This window comes from Zingiber officinale, chromosome 1A, assembly GCF_018446385.1.
Source record: "Zingiber officinale cultivar Zhangliang chromosome 1A, Zo_v1.1, whole genome shotgun sequence".
NCBI lineage: Eukaryota > Viridiplantae > Streptophyta > Magnoliopsida > Zingiberales > Zingiberaceae > Zingiber > Zingiber officinale.
The window spans coordinates 4,774,594-4,792,621 of record NC_055987.1 but is presented as its reverse complement, the minus strand read 5'-3'; the positions used below and the strand labels follow the sequence as shown (position 1 = coordinate 4,792,621).

General features: G+C 39.1%; 3 protein-coding genes across 9 annotated transcripts; all 3 read right to left on the bottom strand.

Annotated features, from left to right (window-relative positions):
* Positions 1-5,273: 5,273 nt before the first annotated feature.
* On the bottom strand, positions 5,274-7,495 carry LOC121999184 (DNA-directed RNA polymerases II, IV and V subunit 12-like). 2 transcript variants are annotated; one of them, XM_042553904.1, is made up of 4 exons: positions 7,340-7,495; positions 6,450-6,529; positions 6,250-6,342; positions 5,274-5,436 (listed from the first exon to the last, which is right to left on the bottom strand). In XM_042553904.1, exons 2-4 carry the CDS (start codon positions 6,490-6,492, stop codon positions 5,414-5,416), a joined length of 159 nt encoding a protein of 52 aa, XP_042409838.1. In that variant the 5' UTR covers positions 6,493-6,529; positions 7,340-7,495; the 3' UTR covers positions 5,274-5,413. The 2 variants fall into 2 exon arrangements, with proteins under 2 accessions (XP_042409838.1, XP_042409842.1); XM_042553908.1 differs by having other exon boundaries at positions 6,450-6,510.
* Positions 7,496-7,856: 361 nt separating this feature from the next.
* Positions 7,857-8,489, bottom strand: LOC121999176. Its single transcript, XM_042553897.1, has one exon. The coding sequence runs from the start codon at positions 8,434-8,436 to the stop codon at positions 7,975-7,977; it is 462 nt and encodes a 153-aa protein (XP_042409831.1). The 5' UTR covers positions 8,437-8,489; the 3' UTR covers positions 7,857-7,974.
* Positions 8,490-9,380: 891 nt separating this feature from the next.
* Positions 9,381-17,845, bottom strand: LOC122016129. 6 transcript variants are annotated; one of them, XM_042573337.1, is made up of 8 exons: positions 17,601-17,845; positions 17,414-17,519; positions 17,105-17,188; positions 11,727-11,970; positions 11,469-11,550; positions 11,135-11,189; positions 10,492-10,630; positions 9,381-10,417 (listed from the first exon to the last, which is right to left on the bottom strand). In XM_042573337.1, exons 4-8 carry the CDS (start codon positions 11,898-11,900, stop codon positions 10,313-10,315), a joined length of 555 nt encoding a protein of 184 aa, XP_042429271.1. In that variant the 5' UTR covers positions 11,901-11,970; positions 17,105-17,188; positions 17,414-17,519; positions 17,601-17,845; the 3' UTR covers positions 9,381-10,312. The 6 variants fall into 6 exon arrangements, with proteins under 6 accessions (XP_042429271.1, XP_042429281.1, XP_042429295.1 ...); XM_042573347.1 differs by having other exon boundaries at positions 17,414-17,554; positions 17,638-17,845; XM_042573361.1 differs by having other exon boundaries at positions 17,638-17,845.
* Positions 17,846-18,028: the final 183 nt, after the last annotated feature.

Below are 18,028 nucleotides of genomic sequence, written 5' to 3'. Positions count from 1 at the left end.
ATCTAGCAAAATTATGCACCATCTAATTTTGCAAAACATGATATCAATTGGAAGCAGATATCCGAGCACTTCAACAGCAAGATATGAGCGTCCAAGATTTTTATTCTATCATGTCAGAACTATGAGATCAGTTGACACTCATATAATCCCCAGAATTACGAGTATTCCCGGCTTATGTCACTCGTAGAGAAGAACAACATCTTGTCTAATTTTTTATGACTTTTCGTGATGATTTTGAAGAATTGTGTGGAATAATTTTACATCGTAGTCCTATCCCTTCTATTGATTTAGTGATACATGAATTGCTAGCTGAGGAGATTCGCCTTAAGTCTCAGGTTAATAAGAGGATTATTGCACCGTCTATGCCATCTGTTTTTGCAGCACCTTAGTGGCCTCTGTCTCATAATCAAAATATGTCAAATATGAAGGTTTCTAGTGATGAGTGTGTTTATTCCAAAGACAACTTCTAGTGCCCATTATTGTTCAATAAAGATAAATTATCACAGCAGCATAAACGATCATTGCAGTAGTATCAGTGACAACGACCTAAACAACTACCATTGCTACATCAAAATACTTCATGGAAATATGATAATCAACCACAACAGTCTAGTAATGCAATGGTTGTCCCCTCTTTAGATCCGCATATGTTTGAGTAGTTTCTATTGGTGCAGGGATTACAAGACGATCGAACCTAAGTTTTGATTATGGCAAAGAGTCCAAAGTTAAGGTTACTTGTTGTCTAACAAAGATGAATGAGTTTGCAGAAAAGTCCTAAGTGTTTATAAGCAAAGTTCTAATGGATTCTAGGTAGGTGGAAAACCGTAGGGGGAGGTAACCCTAGATCCTAGGGAGAGGTAACCCTAGATGGTGGAAATTCCTAATTGCGGTTAAGCAAGGCAAAGTCTTGGCGGTCGAGCACTTTGGGCAAAATCCTGGAGTCGAGGACTCTAGATGAAAATCCTAATGGTCGTGGACCAGGTGGAAGTCTGGACGGGTCGTGGAGTGGACTTTCAGTATGAAGACCTGAATTCTTGGACGCTAAGCAAAAGTCCAGATGGTCTGGAGGGCCGGTCTGGAAAAATGTAAACTCTCCTGAGAGGGTCATGTGAGGACGTGTTCCCCCTTAGGAGGGAACAGTAGACGTCGGTTCGAGCTAGAGTTTCAGCGAAACTCAAAGTCAGAACCAGACAGTTAGAGACCGTCAAATTTATATTTTACATATATTTTATACTGCCTAAACTAACTTTATTTTACAGGAAAATAAGTTGTTGAAAAAGTCGGTCCAGGCACTCGGAGCTGGTCTGGGCGCCCGGATCTGGTCTGGGCCCGAAATGCCATGACTTATCTCGTCGCCAGTTTGGAGCGCGCTAATTGGAAGAGTTGACGTCACGGTCCATGCGCTTTGAAGGGATCCAGGCGCCCGGAACAACCTATATAAGCAGCATTCCACTAAGAGACATACACACAACTTGCATTTGCGATTGCTTTTTTGTGCGCTGCTCCAAAGACGTTCCTGTGACTCCACGATGTGACTCTGACGAATGAGTGACACTGCTCTGATGATCGAGCAACACAACTCCGATGACAGAGTGACGCGACTCAAGCTTGAGTCTTGATGTTTAGATTTCGATATTTGACAATATATGGAGATTGCAGGAGCAATCGTCTGATTGAAGAGATTGTTAAAGCAATTCCCCTCTGGTCAAGGTTTGACCAGTCTAATGTAAAGAATAGTTAAGTATGTCAAAGGGTTGACCAGATACTTGACTGAGAAAGTTCTAACTGGAGATTAGACAATGGGAAAGACCTAGTGAGTGAAGCTAGGCAGGTGAAAGTCCCGGTGAGTGAAGTCGGGCAGTGGGAAAATTCTAGTGAGTGAAGATAGGTTAAAGTCCTGGTGAATGAAGTCAAGCTGATGAAAAGTCCTGGTATGTGAAGTCAGGCTGATGAAAAGTCCTCGTGAGTGAAGCTAGGTAGATAGAAAGACTTAGTGAGTAAAGCTATGCAGATGGAAAGACCTGGTGAGTGAAGCCAGGCACGTGGAGATTCAGGTGGGTCAAGATTGACCGGACACCTAGTGTTGGGAAGTCTAAGTAGGTCAAAGGAATGACCGGATACTTGACACAAGGAAATCTAGATAGGTTAAGGGTGACCGGATATCTGGTGGAAGGAAGTCGAGTGAGTCATGGAGGACCGGACATTTGGCACGAGACGGTAAGTTCAAGTGGGTCAAGATTGACTGAACACTTGGCACGAGGAGAAAAGTTCAAGTGGGTCAAAGGATTGACCAGACACTTGAAGAAGAAGTCCCAGCAGGTCAAGGTTGACTAGATGCTTGGCACGAGGAGTTCAAACAGGTCACGGTTGGTCGTATGTTGGATTTGGGGACTTTTGAGCTTGAGTTAAGCAAGTCAAGGGTGGTCAATCGATCAGCCGATCGATCGGACCAAAGCCCAATCGATCAGCCGATCGATTGGGAGAATGCTGCGATAAACAGCAGCCCAATCAATCGGTCGATCGATTAGGGCTGTTTATCGCACAAATAGAAACCTCCCCAATCAATCAACCGATCGATTGGGCATCGCCAATCGATCAGTCGATTGATTGGGGGCTGGAAATCACATGTGACACGAGAAAGCTGAATCGATCAGTTGATCGATTTAGGCTTTTCCAGCGAAGAGCACAAAGGCGCTCTGAATAGATTAACCGATCGATTCAAGTCTCCTCAATCGATTAGGATACGACCGTTGCGCATGATACAAGTTTTGGACAACCGAGATTGATGGGATCTAACGTGGCAATCGATTGGAAGGAGCCCCAATCGATTGGAAGCCCTAGAAGCGCAGATATAAAGGTGACGAAGTGTTTAAACGTTGTAACCTTTCTTCCCGGTCTTCACGCGATCTTCTCCGACACTTCTCGCTAGTTCTTGGAAGCTCTTGAGGACAAGTGTTGGTGCACTTCTAAGGTTCAAGAGGCAATTACAAGCAACAAGTGAGCAAGAAGAGAACTTTTCATTTATAGTCATTGTATTTTTCTTCTTGCGTTGAGTTACTGTATATGTGAGTGTTGTATGAGGTTTCTCCACCTCCAGTAGTTACCAAGAAGGAGAGTTTTATTAGTGGAATGAGCGTCGTGTGTGGATCCTTGGATTAGTCATCTCTTTTTCAGGTGGATACCAAGTAAATCCTCTTATTAGCGTTGTGAGTGTTTGCTTCGAATTCTTTTCTAATGCACATCATCACGAAACATCAAGACAACGAACGCGACGAACTATTCACCCTCTCTAGCTACAAATCGACCATAATATTTGTTAGGACCGAAATGTAGCTAGAGGGGGGTGAATAGCGTCTCACCCAAATCGATCGCTTCCTACGTATTCGTTAGTGCACAGCGGAAAACAAAGAATACAACCACTAATACAAATATGAAAGATAAATACAAAGAAAGAGATGCAAATCGTTAACACGTTCGTTTATGTGGTTTGGAGATAACTTGCTCCTACTCCACGGTGTGTCCGTAAGGTGGATGATCCCTCAATCCGTCGGTAGATTAGTCCCCGGGAAACCTCCGGCTAGCTCAAGCTCCTTGTCGGTGGAGAAACCTCGCCACAAACACTTGAATACAAGCACACTAATCACACGAAAGCTTGGGAGACTCTAATAGGCTTTAACCAAGTCTATTTCGTTAACCATGCCCAAGCACCCCGAGCTCTATTAAATAGAGCTCGAGAGGAAAACACTAAGTTGTTTTCCCGCTACGAGTCGACTGGTGTATGCACCAGTCGACTGGTCCTTTAAGTGAAGCTAACCGTTACCCAACGGTCGACTACTAGTCGACTGCTACAGTGTACCAGTCGACTGCTGCAGTACTGCTACAGTGTCACAACAACGTTGCTACAGTGCTGCTACATTGAAACCTAAAACCATAAGATTTTTCCCCAGTACAATCACTCAGCACTCGTCCTTGCCCGACCAACTTAGACCTAGCCTTCTTGCCTCCTCCATCAGTCTCGCGTCCCTTGGATGTCTCCCCATCCTTCACATTTTGCCTTCTAGAGCTTCCTTCGACTTTGTCTTTATTGTCGGGTCTTCCTTTGCCAAGAGGCTCCTCACCTCCGGGACTTCATCTATTGTCAAGTCACACTTGGACTTACGTTGCGAAGACTACATACTTGGACTTACACCGCCAAGACTCATCCTTAGACTTTCCTCCTTTGCCAAGATTATACTTGGATTTTCCTTGTTATACCTGTATCCTGCACACTCACAATACATATCAAATACAACAATAAATCTAACTTAAATATTTATCCAAATATCAAAACCTAGGGTACTAGATTACTCCAACAATATTTCCTTCCTACATTATTGCACAACTCAATGAAAAAGAACAATTACACAAGCCAAAGGATGCATATAACAAGAAGCAAAGGTAATACACCATATTTAAAAAAAAAAAATCAAACGATGACATTAAAAGAAAATATTTAATTAATTTCATTTAAAGCATCATCACTATGGAAACTTAGTTATTCAAAATAAATAGACCCTACGAGTAAGGGATCTAAGATTTAAACTCAGACTGTAATATATAATACTGATTTAGTATTCGATTAAAATAGGACTGAACTAAATTAATTAAAATCTACATGAAATGTTTTTTTAAATAATCAATTAAATTTTTTAATAAAAATAGAATAAATCGACCTATAAAATATCAACTAATTGCACAAAAATTAAATTAATTAATTAATTTCAACAATAATGACATCATGTAAAATTTACCAATTAATTAAAATAAAATATACTTACTTAAATATTTAACTTTTTTTAAAAGAAAAACAGAAATTTCAAATACTCAAATTGAACTATCGCCAAAGTTCTTAAATTCACATATGAATTTCCATTTCACTTAAAAAAACGTTTTTAATTTTTTCTTCCCGAATAAACAAAAACAAGGCAAAATCATATTTAACTTTATAATTATTTTTTTTTCAAATCATTTATCATGTTTGGAAAGGAGACATTGTCAATTAACTCAGAATCTAATTTTGTCCGTCTGATCCAGCCTTGATTTTGGTGTTATCATATGCTTATGCTTCACTATCATCATAACTAAGCTATGTTAATTGCAATTATTTGGATTAGCAAGTGTTAATCATATGCTATGGCAAAAAAAATACAAATCTTTAGAAGTAATATATCAAGATTACTAATCACGATAAAAAAAACATATAGACGTGAGCTAATAGTAATAAATCACTTCCACAACTATTAACATATTAGAGGTTTTACTTATCAAAGCACAGTGGATCACACTTTTATAGCGACACACTACAAAAGTTCTCTTTTAACACAGAGACCACTTAAGCAGATGACTTGCCCCTTAAGGATTGTGCTCTTGGCTCTCACCGGGCTTGGAATTGCATAACTGCAAGATTCAGAACAAAAAAACATAAGGAAAAAAAAAGATTCATGGAACCAGTTACAACATAGAGAACAAGGAAATGTGTAAATAACAATAAATTTTATGAAGATTAGAAAATCTCTTTGTATCTTTCTGCCCGATTTCAGGCTTTCTAAGGAAACAGGGTCTTAATCAGTAAATAGACTTTAAACTACATTCATTGAAGAATGGAATTTTGATTCTCTATTTCTTCTGTAACTACTTTTTCCCTAGCTGTTTGAACAGAATAATAAGATGGTCTTCTTTTCTTTCCTGCTAGAAGACTTACCCTACATGAATGCGGCGACAAGTATAGTATGACAATGAACTCTCATATAGTATTAGACTAGTGAAAATCAAATTTACAGATTGATTCCTTAAAAATTTAATCCATTACACACTATGCATCCCACCTTAAGTGCTAGTAATGACTGAATAATCATATAGTCCTAGATAAGAAACTCGAATATATGCAAAAAGGAATATACTCGAGCAATGTATTTCCATAGCTCCTCTAAGAATGTATGAAAAAGAATTTCATTAAGGGCAAAAGTGAAAAGGAGAAATAAATGACAGTTGGCAAATCTATGTATTTGGTTTTCAATTTAAGTTCTCTTTTCACATGAAAAGAAGATTATAAACAAGGAGAAGTCATTTGCAAGTGGTTAAGTATTAAAACTGTAGGAAGACGTGTCAATCATATATAGAAGTTATTCACTCTTCCTACGATAACAATTAGCAATCTATAACAGACTTTAACAAAAGTAAATATTAAAAAACAAACCACATAATACATACTTCTGCGAGTGCGCTTCTTGTGAAGGATGCGATGTCCACACTTCCTGCACTGTACGACATCCCCTGGCTTCAGGGTGTTCTCTTCTCCGCAATCTAAATTATAGCCATTCCAATTTTCATTGATAGCAGAACTATCAAAGTGATAAGGTGAATTCATTAATACACAAACTACATAAATCAAAGAACGGAACAATTTTCACCTCCACATAAGTAAGTAACAGGCTCAGGCTGCAAGGGGTCCATGACACCAAGGACCAAAAGCTAGGTTCACAATAAACACCTGATCACGATTGGGATTCATGAAAAAGTAGAAATAAACGTTTGGAAAGCAGAGAAAGGCATACTAGGATGATATCAAGAAAGGCATACTAGGATGATATCAAGAGAAGATAAAAATTACAAGGATCAAATACAAATAAACTTAAAAATCCCCAGCTAAGAAATAGATTTGCAATCATGTCTGGATCATTTTTTATTACTTGAAATAAATAATCTAAGAACAAGTTTAGGAGCACTCTACTGAATTGTTATTTAATCAATTGAAGAATTTGAGAAAGCCTATTTTGCTCATTGCGCAATGGACTCTTCTCAAATTTGAGACCTTATATAATTGGCAGACAATGACATGTTCGCAACTGATTAAAAATTAGTAATACATGAAGGAAAAAATTACCATGGTCGATTGTGCTGATAAAATTGATCTATTGACGGTTCATAAATAGGCCGTGAAATGAAACATAAGAAAAAGGCCTCGTATTATTTCAAGAAACACGCAGTTTTTAATTTAGTGGAATTTCGATATTCATCCGGAGCATACAAATAGTAGAGATCTCCTCAGGGGAGTAACGCTGAAGCAATACTGCGTGATGCGTTCCGTTTTCCTACTGAACTAAACAGCGAATGCACTAATTTAACAGAACTAAAAACATCCATCGCGAAGGTATCTAAATATCAACTGGAAGAAAGAAAACCGCATAGAATACGAAGAAAATACAAATAAGGTCACCAAAAGCATCCAAATCAAACAATAAATAAAATCTGGAAACATTGTTAAGATCAAAAACCACAAGCGGAAGGTAAAACATGGCACCTTTGAAGAACGAATTCGTCGAGGAAAGAAGCACCCAAAACCCTAGCTGGACAACAAGTATGAGATTGTGTGCGAGGGGAAGGTGGCCGACGCTTTTATAGAAGGCACCTTCGAAGGACGAATTCGTCGAAACCTAACTCGACAAAAAGTACGAGATTGTTTGCGAGGGAAAGGCCGCCGGCGTTTTTATAGCCGGGTTGCGTGATTGTTTCAAGATTCGTGCCGTGCTATCGCTATCCGAAAAAAATTGACGGTGTCCATATTTAAAAAAAAAAATCTAAAAAATAATATTACAGTCGATGCATAAAATAATAATTAGCAAAAAATTGATATAGAGATTAATAATTAAATTCACCGCAGGGACTTGCTTGGGTTGAAAATCTAAATTTCTTTTTTTTAAAAAAAAAATTATTTTATTTCGGATTGTTCTAAATATAAATTCTTATTTTTTCAATAAATCGCAAACGGGGCCACCCAAAAAACTTTTTTTAATTTTAAATTTATACAAACACCACGTAATATTTGGATATTGCCACAAACTTGATGTGACGAGGCTTTTTTTTTAAAGAAAAAATTGTTCAAAACTAATTATTTGTTGGGCCAGGCCCAAAAATTGATTAGTTTGGGCTGATAATTCAAATGGCGAGAACAAGGCCCGGGAGTGAGCGTCCGCCGGCGTTGGGCCCTGCCTGGCTCCGCCAGACCGCCGATCCTCCCACTCCTCCGCCGGAGCTGATCCCGGCCTCACTCGGCTGCGCCACCTCCTGCACCGTGACGGAGGTGTTGAAGTACTCCCGAAACCGGATGATGCGAGCGGTGGCGACGTCGACGGCCCAGGCATGGACCCAGTATGCGTGCTTACCCTCCCACCCCTCCGCCACCACCCAGCGGCCGACCTCCGCCACTCGCCGCGGCCGGAACCGGAAGTCGCGCGGACCAGCTTCGCCCGTCAGCGTGCGCCGCATGTACTGGCACCGCCGCGGCCCGTGGAACCACCACTCCACGTCCTCCGCCAGCAGCCCCGCCGCCGCCGCCGCGTCGCCCCGCAACAGAGCCTCGTACAGCGACTCCACCACCGCTTTTGCCGTCGAAGCCATCGCAATCAATCGGTAGCCTCTCGATTCGAACTACTCGCAATGTGACTCGAGCAATCGAGCTATGGAAATGGAATGGAGAGATTTGGGGGGAAGCCAGGACTAAATTTATAGTGTGCTCTTCAGTGGGACGACAAGAATTTTTCTAGAACCACTAAAATTTATCACAATTTTTAACTTCGCCCCATATTTTAAATGCACTAGTTTACCGTGCGAAGTTGCTCTTAATTTATTAATAAATTAAAAACATTTTCTAGGATTCAATTGAGAAAATAAAAGAGAGCCAAATCTTATACAATATTTAATTGTAATAAATAAATAAATTATTTAGCCTGAATTTCAATGGATCCAGCTTGTCGTTGTCTTTTAATAATTTTGAGTAATAAATTTCTGATTCATGAAATCATTTAATAAAGGTGAGCTCTGGCCAACTAGTTTATTGGCCATGCCCCAATCAATGTGTACATCAATGAGTTAGGTGTTGGATTCACTTGGCGTGAAGGGGTGCAAAAAGTTAGGCCTGAGAGTTTGGAGGTGATTTTTGACAAATTTAGGCAGACATCCATATCGCAAGAAGCATAATTTATCAAGATATTGGCGTGTTACAAATAACATTATAAATGAATTTTTTTTTGAGGCACTTTCACATAGTAAAAATTAATATCATTAGTATTATGAAAAAAGAGGTTCGGTATTGACAGTATTAAAAAAATAAAATAGAAAATAGTTTTCACTAAGAGATTCAGATTAGGACAAGTCGAGATACTATTTGTCTCTTTTCCAGATGCAAAACAGCTAATGGTTGAATAAACTATACGACCATTATCTTTTGTGGTTGAATATTTAATGTGGGAATTGCTCAATCAATCAATTTCTCATTTGCGATTATACAATTAGAATTGCATAATCATCAAAATACCTTCCAGAAGCTTTCACACATTTGCACCTACTAAACAAATAATATTATTAATAATAATGCCTTTTTCAACTCTGTCAGATTTAATAGAGAGAGATAAACTTGGAAGGTGAAATCCATGTCAGAGTTTACATCCACTAGTGCTTCAAATACATTACCCTACAAGTTATTAAGGAAACTGGTAGGAATCTTGTGCACGCACCAACGAGGCAAGCCAAACAAAAACATGATTAAAAACAAAAACGTTGATTCCTTGAAGCGTGGATTCACCAAAAATCGAGGTTAATGATAGAAATCGTCTCTATCGACTCCAATAAAAAATGTTGCATTGGGTGCCACACCAGAGTATTATCGACTGCTGCATGGCGCGAGGTGTCTACTGGGGAGGAGCACAGGTGAGGACTCGGGGACTCTTCTCCCCATTCCCCAGTTCCACCCGTCTCTCTTGGGTTCAATTGGATTAAAATAAACAGATAAAAGAAATCTCTCATGAGATCAATAAGTCTGTCCCTGACTCAGTGTCGACTCATTGAGTACCAGTGATTAAATATATGTATGGCCAGCTAATTTTGTTGGTCAGATTTGGACCAAATGCAAAGGCATGCCAAGTTCAGCTCTAGGTTGAAGCCGCTGGATACGACAAACAGTGTTTTCAATCAAAATTGCTTCAAACAATGTAGACAGTGTTTACTTCTGGCGGATGCATTCTTCAAGCACTGGTCTGTCAATTTAATTGCTGAAACCGTTCAAAAATTATAACCAGCGAGCAGGTATTCCAGTATAAACATTTGAAATTCCATCAACGATCCATAAGGTGAAATATCACTCCTCTTCTCGAGAATCAACATCAGGTTCATGAAAAATGATTCCGACTTGGCATCAAGAGGTGGCACGTTGCAGCAAGCTATTCTAAACACACGGCCACTTCAGTACATTCATTGATGAGTTATTGCACGGAACTGGTCAGGTAATGCTGGTTTCTTCACAGTTAATGGCTGCGCGCAAGGCCTTCCACACGGGGACCAACATTTTCAATGGTGGTTGTAATTTCTGTACGGATCTAATCAACTTCAGAACCCAAGAGACAATGATCAAATAGAGCCAAAGAACAGTTGTAAAAACTAAAATGATCGGTTGGTTACCTGGAACACTAGCATAAGCTCACCCTCATCACGAAGAAGCAGAGCCAAACTCCAGTAGCAAGTTACAGGGGTCACACATTCATTCAGCATGGAGCTTAGTATTTTGCTTATGGGGACAAAAAGGCGAACAATCCTTCCACTATGAAAATATAAATATTTGCTTTAGCACATAAATACATTCATTTAGAGACATGCTACTACAGACCACGACCTGATAGAACTAGTAATCTGAAGATTATCCTAAGTAAAGAAATAAAGATAACCATTTGGGAATTAAGTCTTAATGGCTGTTCAAGCAAGGAAAAATAGAGAATAAGCTATAAGAATGGTTTTTTAAGTTAGTGATTTAACGTTGATAAAGCATCAATGCATTATATCGTACCTAAATTTAAAGAAGGGAGTCACAAGGAATACATTAAGACTTCATGAGTAAGCAATCAACATCATGATAAAAAAAAACTGCAAGAAATGCTGACTGAGGTAATAGTCATGAAGGAACTAACTACTGAGTAGTATATTTTGAAAATATAAAACAAATTCCACAAAATGCCTATTCCTTTATCAATAAACATAGAGATATAAAATGAGCAAGGAATGCATAAACTCAAACATTAATGTGAGCAACTGCCATCTCATAACTTACCTCCAGTAATGAGTTTCAAGTTGCACACCAAATGCTGGCATAATCACCACCCTTTCTGGATAATGAAAAGGTATCAGTTAGTGAAATTCCCAAACCAAAAGTTTGCTAGTTGATTACCTAGCTCTAGTCATACATACTGTAATTTCTATATTGGTTTCAAACTAGATCATCTTCAACTTTATGAAATCTATTTGAAACTTCAGGCATACAAAGGAGGAACCAAAAATAGTTTTGAGAATCCCATTTGTCATCAGCGCATATCAGCTCGATTTCTCTGATAAATATAAATTTTGCTAATTAAAATCAACTGATTAAAGCACGATTTGAAATTTACCTTTCTTAACAGGGTTGTAGTGCAGAAACTTGGCCAAGAGAAAGCACACAAGAATGCTCCAAATGCTCCTGATATTAACTTCCTGTTACAACAAAATGAGGTAAGGCTTGGCAACGACAATTTTGCACCAATGCCGTGTAACAATTATTTAATGAAATTTGTGTCATGAAATGGGATAATTCCCCTGAAACATATACGTATTGGCAAATAAAGTTGATGAAGCATTACAAAGAACGTAAGAATTAAAATACAAAATACCTTCGTTGTAACAAAATATACATTAGTTCCCAGAAACACTACAACCATGGAATAAGACAAGAAAATCCCAAGCCTGCTCCTCTTCACTAAAATTTCATGAATGTCAAGCTGTTGCGCTTTGCCATCATGATGATAGCTGTATTTGCTATGAAAAATTGGAGCTTCAGACATCATATCTCAATCATAAGAAACTGTGGATATCTGAGGCAGGTTATTTGCAATGTACCAGCCAACCACATTTTACCTACATAATCAACATTACAAAAAAAAAAAAAAAACTATACTCAGTCACAACCAGCAGTTCAAAGAAAAGAAAAACTAATAATCAATCTCAATCCCAATAATCAATCTCAATCCCAATAATCAAGAGAATCCAAATCAATCATAATCCCTACAATTAAGGGAATCTTCGGAAGTATTCAACACTCCCCTTCAAGCTGGAGAATATAGATCATATGCACCAAACTTGTTACATATGTAATCAACTCGAGGACCTCACTTAATGAATATATCTGCTAGTTGATCAAATGAATTGACAAATCTAGTAGATATTTCTTCACATATGACTTTCTTTATGACAAAGTGACGGTCAACTTCAATATGCTTTGTCCTCTCATGAAAAACTGGGTTCGAGACGATATGCATGGTGGCTTGATTGTCACATATAAGTGATACTTGTGTAACCTCTCCAAACTTTAGTTCCTGAAGCAACTGTTTTAGCAATATAAGCTCTTGACTGGCTCGATATTCTGCCTCTGCACTGGATCTTGCCACATCATTCTACTTTTTGCTTTTCCAAAAAACAAGGTTACCTACGACAAATATACAAAACCTAGAAGTGGATCTTCTATCAACGGGATTTCCTGCCTAATCTGCATAAGAATATCCAACAACTCGAGTATGTCTTTTGTCTTCATACAAAAGATCCTTTCTTGGTGTGCCTATGATATATCGAATAATGTGAGTCACAACATCCCAATGTTCCTTGCATGTAGAGTTGAAAAACTGACTTACTACGCTTACTGCAAACAAGATACCTAGACGAGTAACAGTAAAATAGCTTAGTTTCCCTACTAATCGTCTGTACTGTTCACGATATGGAAAAGTCTCCCCCTGATTTGGCAGGAACTTGACATTAGGATTCATGGGGTTGTTGACTGTCTTTGAGTTTAACATTCATGTTTCTTCCAGAATATCAATTGCATACTTCCTTTAGGATATGATGATCTCATCATTAGACTATGTTACTTCTATCCCCAAGAAATATTTGAGTTTGCCGAGATCCTTTATCTTGAAATGTTTGAAAAGATGTTGTTTTACCTGTGAAATCCTGAGATGATCACTACCTATGATGACGATATCATCAACATAAACCACTAAGTAGATACAACCAATAGATAAGTGACGATAAAAGACAGAATAGTTAGCCTCGCTCTGAGTGCCTCACTCTGAGTCATGCCAAACTGTTGAATTACAGTACTAAATCTACCGAACCATGCCCTGGGTGACTGCTTGAGGTCATATAAAGATTTCCGCATACGACATACAAGACCAGAAGACTCCCCTTGAGCAACAAAACACGAAGGTTACTCCATGTAAACCTCCTCGAGCAGATCACCATGTATGAATGCATTTTTGATGTCCAACTGATAAAAAAGCCAATGTCGAATCGCAGCAATGGACAGGAAAAGGCGCACAGAAGACATCTTGACAACAGGAGAAAAAGTGTCCCCATAATCCAATCCGAAGATCTGAGTATAACCTTTAGCGACGAGGTGAGTCTTAATTCGGTCAACCGTGTCGTCTGGACCAACTTTCACCGTATATATCGACAACCAACAACTGACTTCCCAGGTGGTAGAGGAAAGATCATTGGTTTATAAGAAAAATATATCTCCATTGACATGAGACCTTTTGGGTAGAGCCCAAGAGTAAAACCATGAGGGCTTAGGTCTAAAGTGGACAATATCATACCATTGTGGAGTTATCTAAATTCCTTTCGATCCTACAATTACTATCAAAGTGAGGTTGCCCTTCACCGGACTAACCGTCGGAAGAAGCACGAGCCAGAGCCATAATCCGAGATCGAACCATGTGGGTGAAACCTTGAACAAAGTAGGGGAAGAGCAGGTTAGTAACCTGATGCTTGAGAGGATCCTGAGCAGGTCAAGAGTGACCCGATGCTCGAGAGGAGACCCTGAACAAGTCAAGAGTGACCCGATGCTTGAGAAGGACCCTGTGGTCCTTTGTTTGAGGGGGAAAATATTGGGGTTGCAAGATTGCAAACATAATCCCACATTGAAAACACATGAGAAAGATCATTGGTTTATAAGAAAAAGATATCTCCATTGACATGAGGCCTTTTGAGTAGAACCTAAGAGTAAAACCATGAAAGCTTAGGCCCAAAGGGGGCAATATCATACTATTGTGGAGATATCTAAATTCTTTTCGATCCTACAATGACGATGCGGTCAAATCTGGTGGCAATTGTATAGCAGAAGCTGAAGAAGTGACAGAACTTTGAGCGATCTGAGCAGCACGAGGCGGTCGATCATGGAGACTCCAACACTTATCAATCGTGTGTGTCTTGGTCGGTGGCAGTGATCACACCAAGGGTGTCCTTTGCCACCCTTACGAGGAGGAGGTCTATTGTTGTTTCAAGAGACTAAAGCTAACGAGTCAACAGGAATGATAGGAGACAACGTCAAGACTTTGTCAGGGACATGGACGAGAGTTGTTTAGGTATTGTCCATGATAGCTTCTATGGGGTTGCCCAGGATCTGATAGTGAACATGAGAATAATCTGTGGACAGACCATATAAAGCCAGAGACATAAAAAATTTCTTCCGATTTCAAGCTCCGCAGCAGGAGTGGCTGTAGGTGGAAGTAGTTCATTGAACTCGCAAAGAAGACTAGAGACTGAACCTAGATAGGTAGACATTGAATCTTTAACCTGATGGGCACTGAGGATGGTCATGAGATCTTCACAAACCTGATAGAGTCGCCAAGAGGTGTTTATAAAGAGTTGTTGAGCCTGTGTCTAAACAGAGTTACATGTTTTGTGAGTGTGAAGGTCATCCCTAAGAGATGGATGGATGGTAGCTCAGATAATGCAACACAATTTCCATAGAAGACGATTGACGACTTGGACATCCTCTTCGATGTGAGTGAGATGTGTCTCATAACCTTGTCCAATAAGCCAAAGCTCAATGTGAGATGCCCAAGAAGAGTAGTTCTTACCATCCAATTGCTCGAAAGAGAGGGGTGCAGTGATGTGGTTGGTAAAGATTGAAATATTTGGCTTTGGAGTGCCGGAGAAAGTCATTGATCAGCTCGGTGAAAGAGGACACACGGCGAAGAAAGGCTCAAGTGATGCAAGAAGATAGGTGAGGACAATGGAACTGCAGGAAGAATAATCCATGCTGTCATCAAATTGCTGATCTCTCGAGCCTCTCTCCGTCGCCAAATTGCGGGAGAGGACGAAGGATGGTGTGCTCACGATGCAGGAAAACACAGTTCGCGAAGAGGAGAGGGCGGCAGCATCGGGTGGTTGTCGAAGAGGGGTTGCGATATGCGTGCGAAGAGGCGTGTGCGACGCTGCGGCACAAGGAACAGCGGCGCAGGAAAAAAAAAAATAGGATTTGCCTTTCAACTTAGCTCTTATACCATGTGGAAAAGAGAAAATCTCTCTATGTTATATTAATATGTTTACATGTAGGTATTTATATACATAAGGAGAGAAAAGAAAAATTAATCTCAATCCCTACAGTCAAGGAATCAATCTCAATCCTAATAATCAAGGGAATCCAAATCAATCATAATCCCTACAATTAAGGGAATCTTCGGAAGTATTCAATATAGCTCATAGCTTTCTTGAAGTAATAATTTGAAGCAACAAAAGTATTTAACTGAAACAAACTAGGCATAGAAGTTTCACAAGACATAATGTAGAAATCTCTAGAAAGTAAACAAGGTGAACAAATGTGCAGTATAAAATCAGTTTGAGAAAATGCTTAATAAAAAATCAACTATAATTGTGTGAATTTCAGACTAACAGAGATTTTAGACAACTTTTCATCACTAGTATTCAGAAGAAAGGGCATGATAAACCTGCACAACTATATCAGTACCATCCAAGCCATCATCATGTGCATGTCAATAAATTCCTCACAAGTGTACTTATTAAATAACTCATTTAGGTAATTACAAAGAAATATGGCTCTATACAACCATGTCAATAAAAAAGTGTATCTCTATATTGTCCATCTTATGCACAATATAAATGCAGGTTGTTTGTCAGCACAAATGAAGAATAATAACAACAAAACCAGTGTGACATGGTATATGGTGCACATGATACAACCATATCAGTACCATACCAAGTCATCATCATGTGCATGTCAACAAATTCCCCACAATTGTACATACTAAATAATTCATTTCAGGTAGTTCAAAGCAGTCTATCCATGTTTCTTTAATGACCAATCAAAATTAGTCATTTCAGGCAGGTAAAAACTGTCAATTCATCTTCCTACAGAATTGGAAAAATTACATAAGAAAACGCTGTATCCTAGTAACTTATCTATCTTGAGGAGGGCATAATAACTCCAAATCTTTTTCTCGTTTGACACAATGATTCTTTTTTGATCAACATGTCATTGAAACACCTCGAGTGTTAAAATATCTATTTGATCATCACTATGTAAATGAGTATGATACCCCAGGGCTGATCCAGGATTTTAGGTTTAGGAGGGCCGCATACTAAGTGATGAAAATAATTATTATATGTTGTATTCGAAGGTTGTGCGGCCAGGGCGACTGGATTATCTTCTCCTTGGAAAATCTACAAGAACTTTGTTAAAAAATATGGCTACAGCTAATAAACCAACTTAAATCTAGACATGTAAGTTAAAGAAAGATTTTTGAGCCATCTGATTCACAAAAGGGCTACTGAATCTCCAAAAGTTACCCAGAACTACAAGTCTACATGCTTCTCCTCAGAATATGTGATCAAGTATGAGAGGTTCAACTCACAACTAGAAACTTCATGGGAGGAACAAATCAAAACATCGTTAAAAACAAGGCGATAACATAAGTTACAGTAACTGAGTTTAGTCAAGTTTCACAAGGCAGTAGTAATATAACTTAGGAGAAACAGGTCATAAACAGAAGCAGTTAAAATTAATATACTTGATATCCACGTAACAATTTTTTATATTGGGATGATGTCATTTGCAAGTATTGTTGATGGAATGAATCAAAATGCACAAACAAGGTGAAAGACAACAGAGCACAATGGCACAACCTTTGAAATTCTGAGAAAACTAATGCAACAATGCTTAATATTCCTAGGCAAATTGGACTCTCAGTGGCCGTACCTTTGTTACATATAGACTTTACTGCTGTCTGATGCAGCAACTCATTCTATCAACCTCCTGGATCCGATAACTTACCAAGAAGACCTATATAGAGCCGTTAAAAATCAAGCAAGAAACTATCAAAAGGTAAGTATAACCATCAAAAACAATCTACTAAACTTGAAAGGCAAAGCCGACAAGCTTGCAGCTAAACAATTTTGGGCAAATGACAACAAATAACATTTACAAGAAGAAAAAAAAGCTCTTGCACCTCCATCTAAGAAAAAGGCAGAAACACAAAAGACTAGAAATATTATAGATCTATCTTACATAGCGGTCAAATGGCTTCCCATCTCTGAAAATAATGAACGTCGGCAATGCCTCAAATGGCAGCCTTGGGAGGCGGCCGCGTAGCTGCCTTGCGGAGCAACGACCACTTCGCGAGCGGCCGTAAACATCTCAAACATTATACTGTCATTTGCTCAAGCATGATTATAATTTGATAGCTGAAACTCACCTGCTCGAATCTACAAAGCCACGCGAGCCTCGCTCACCTGCTCGAATCTACAAAGCCACCGGATCCTTGGATCTTGCGGAGAAGGAAGGAGAGTCACCGGTTCTCAGGAGAGGAACAAAGCGACGCGGGTTCGCAGAAAGGAAATAGGGCGGCGCAGGCAGTTTTCGGAGGAAGATGGTGGACAAGCAGAAGGAGAAGAAGAGAAAAACAAACTTCGGGAAGAAAAGATTTAGGGCAAATTTAATAGAAAAAAAAATTACCGGCCAAAAATCAATTAAAATTGCCGCCGCCGGAAAAAATACCGATCAAAATTTTGACGCATAATTTTATCAGTCGATTCAAGCCCAACAGATAACAATGAAAGGCCCATTCTAGTCAGGGCATGGGACCCGGTTGTAGTGTGCTCCTAGGTGGATATAAGCTATTTA

Coding starts and splice junctions, on each gene's coding strand:
- LOC121999184 (XM_042553904.1), bottom strand. CDS start 6,492: ATGGACCCCTTGCAGCCTGAGCCTGTTACTTACTTATGTGGAG. Junction 6,343..6,449: donor TGTTACTTACTTATGTGGAG/GTGAAAATTGTT, acceptor GCTATAATTTAG/ATTGCGGAGAAGAGAACACC. Junction 5,437..6,249: donor CAAGAAGCGCACTCGCAGAA/GTATGTATTATG, acceptor TGAATCTTGCAG/TTATGCAATTCCAAGCCCGG.
- LOC121999176 (XM_042553897.1), bottom strand. CDS start 8,436: ATGGCTTCGACGGCAAAAGCGGTGGTGGAGTCGCTGTACGAGGCTCTG.
- LOC122016129 (XM_042573337.1), bottom strand. CDS start 11,900: ATGATGTCTGAAGCTCCAATTTTTCATAGCAAATACAGCTATCATCAT. Junction 11,190..11,468: donor CTACAACCCTGTTAAGAAAG/GTAAATTTCAAA, acceptor TTCATTATCCAG/AAAGGGTGGTGATTATGCCA. Junction 10,418..10,491: donor AGCTTATGCTAGTGTTCCAG/GTAACCAACCGA, acceptor TGGGTTCTGAAG/TTGATTAGATCCGTACAGAA.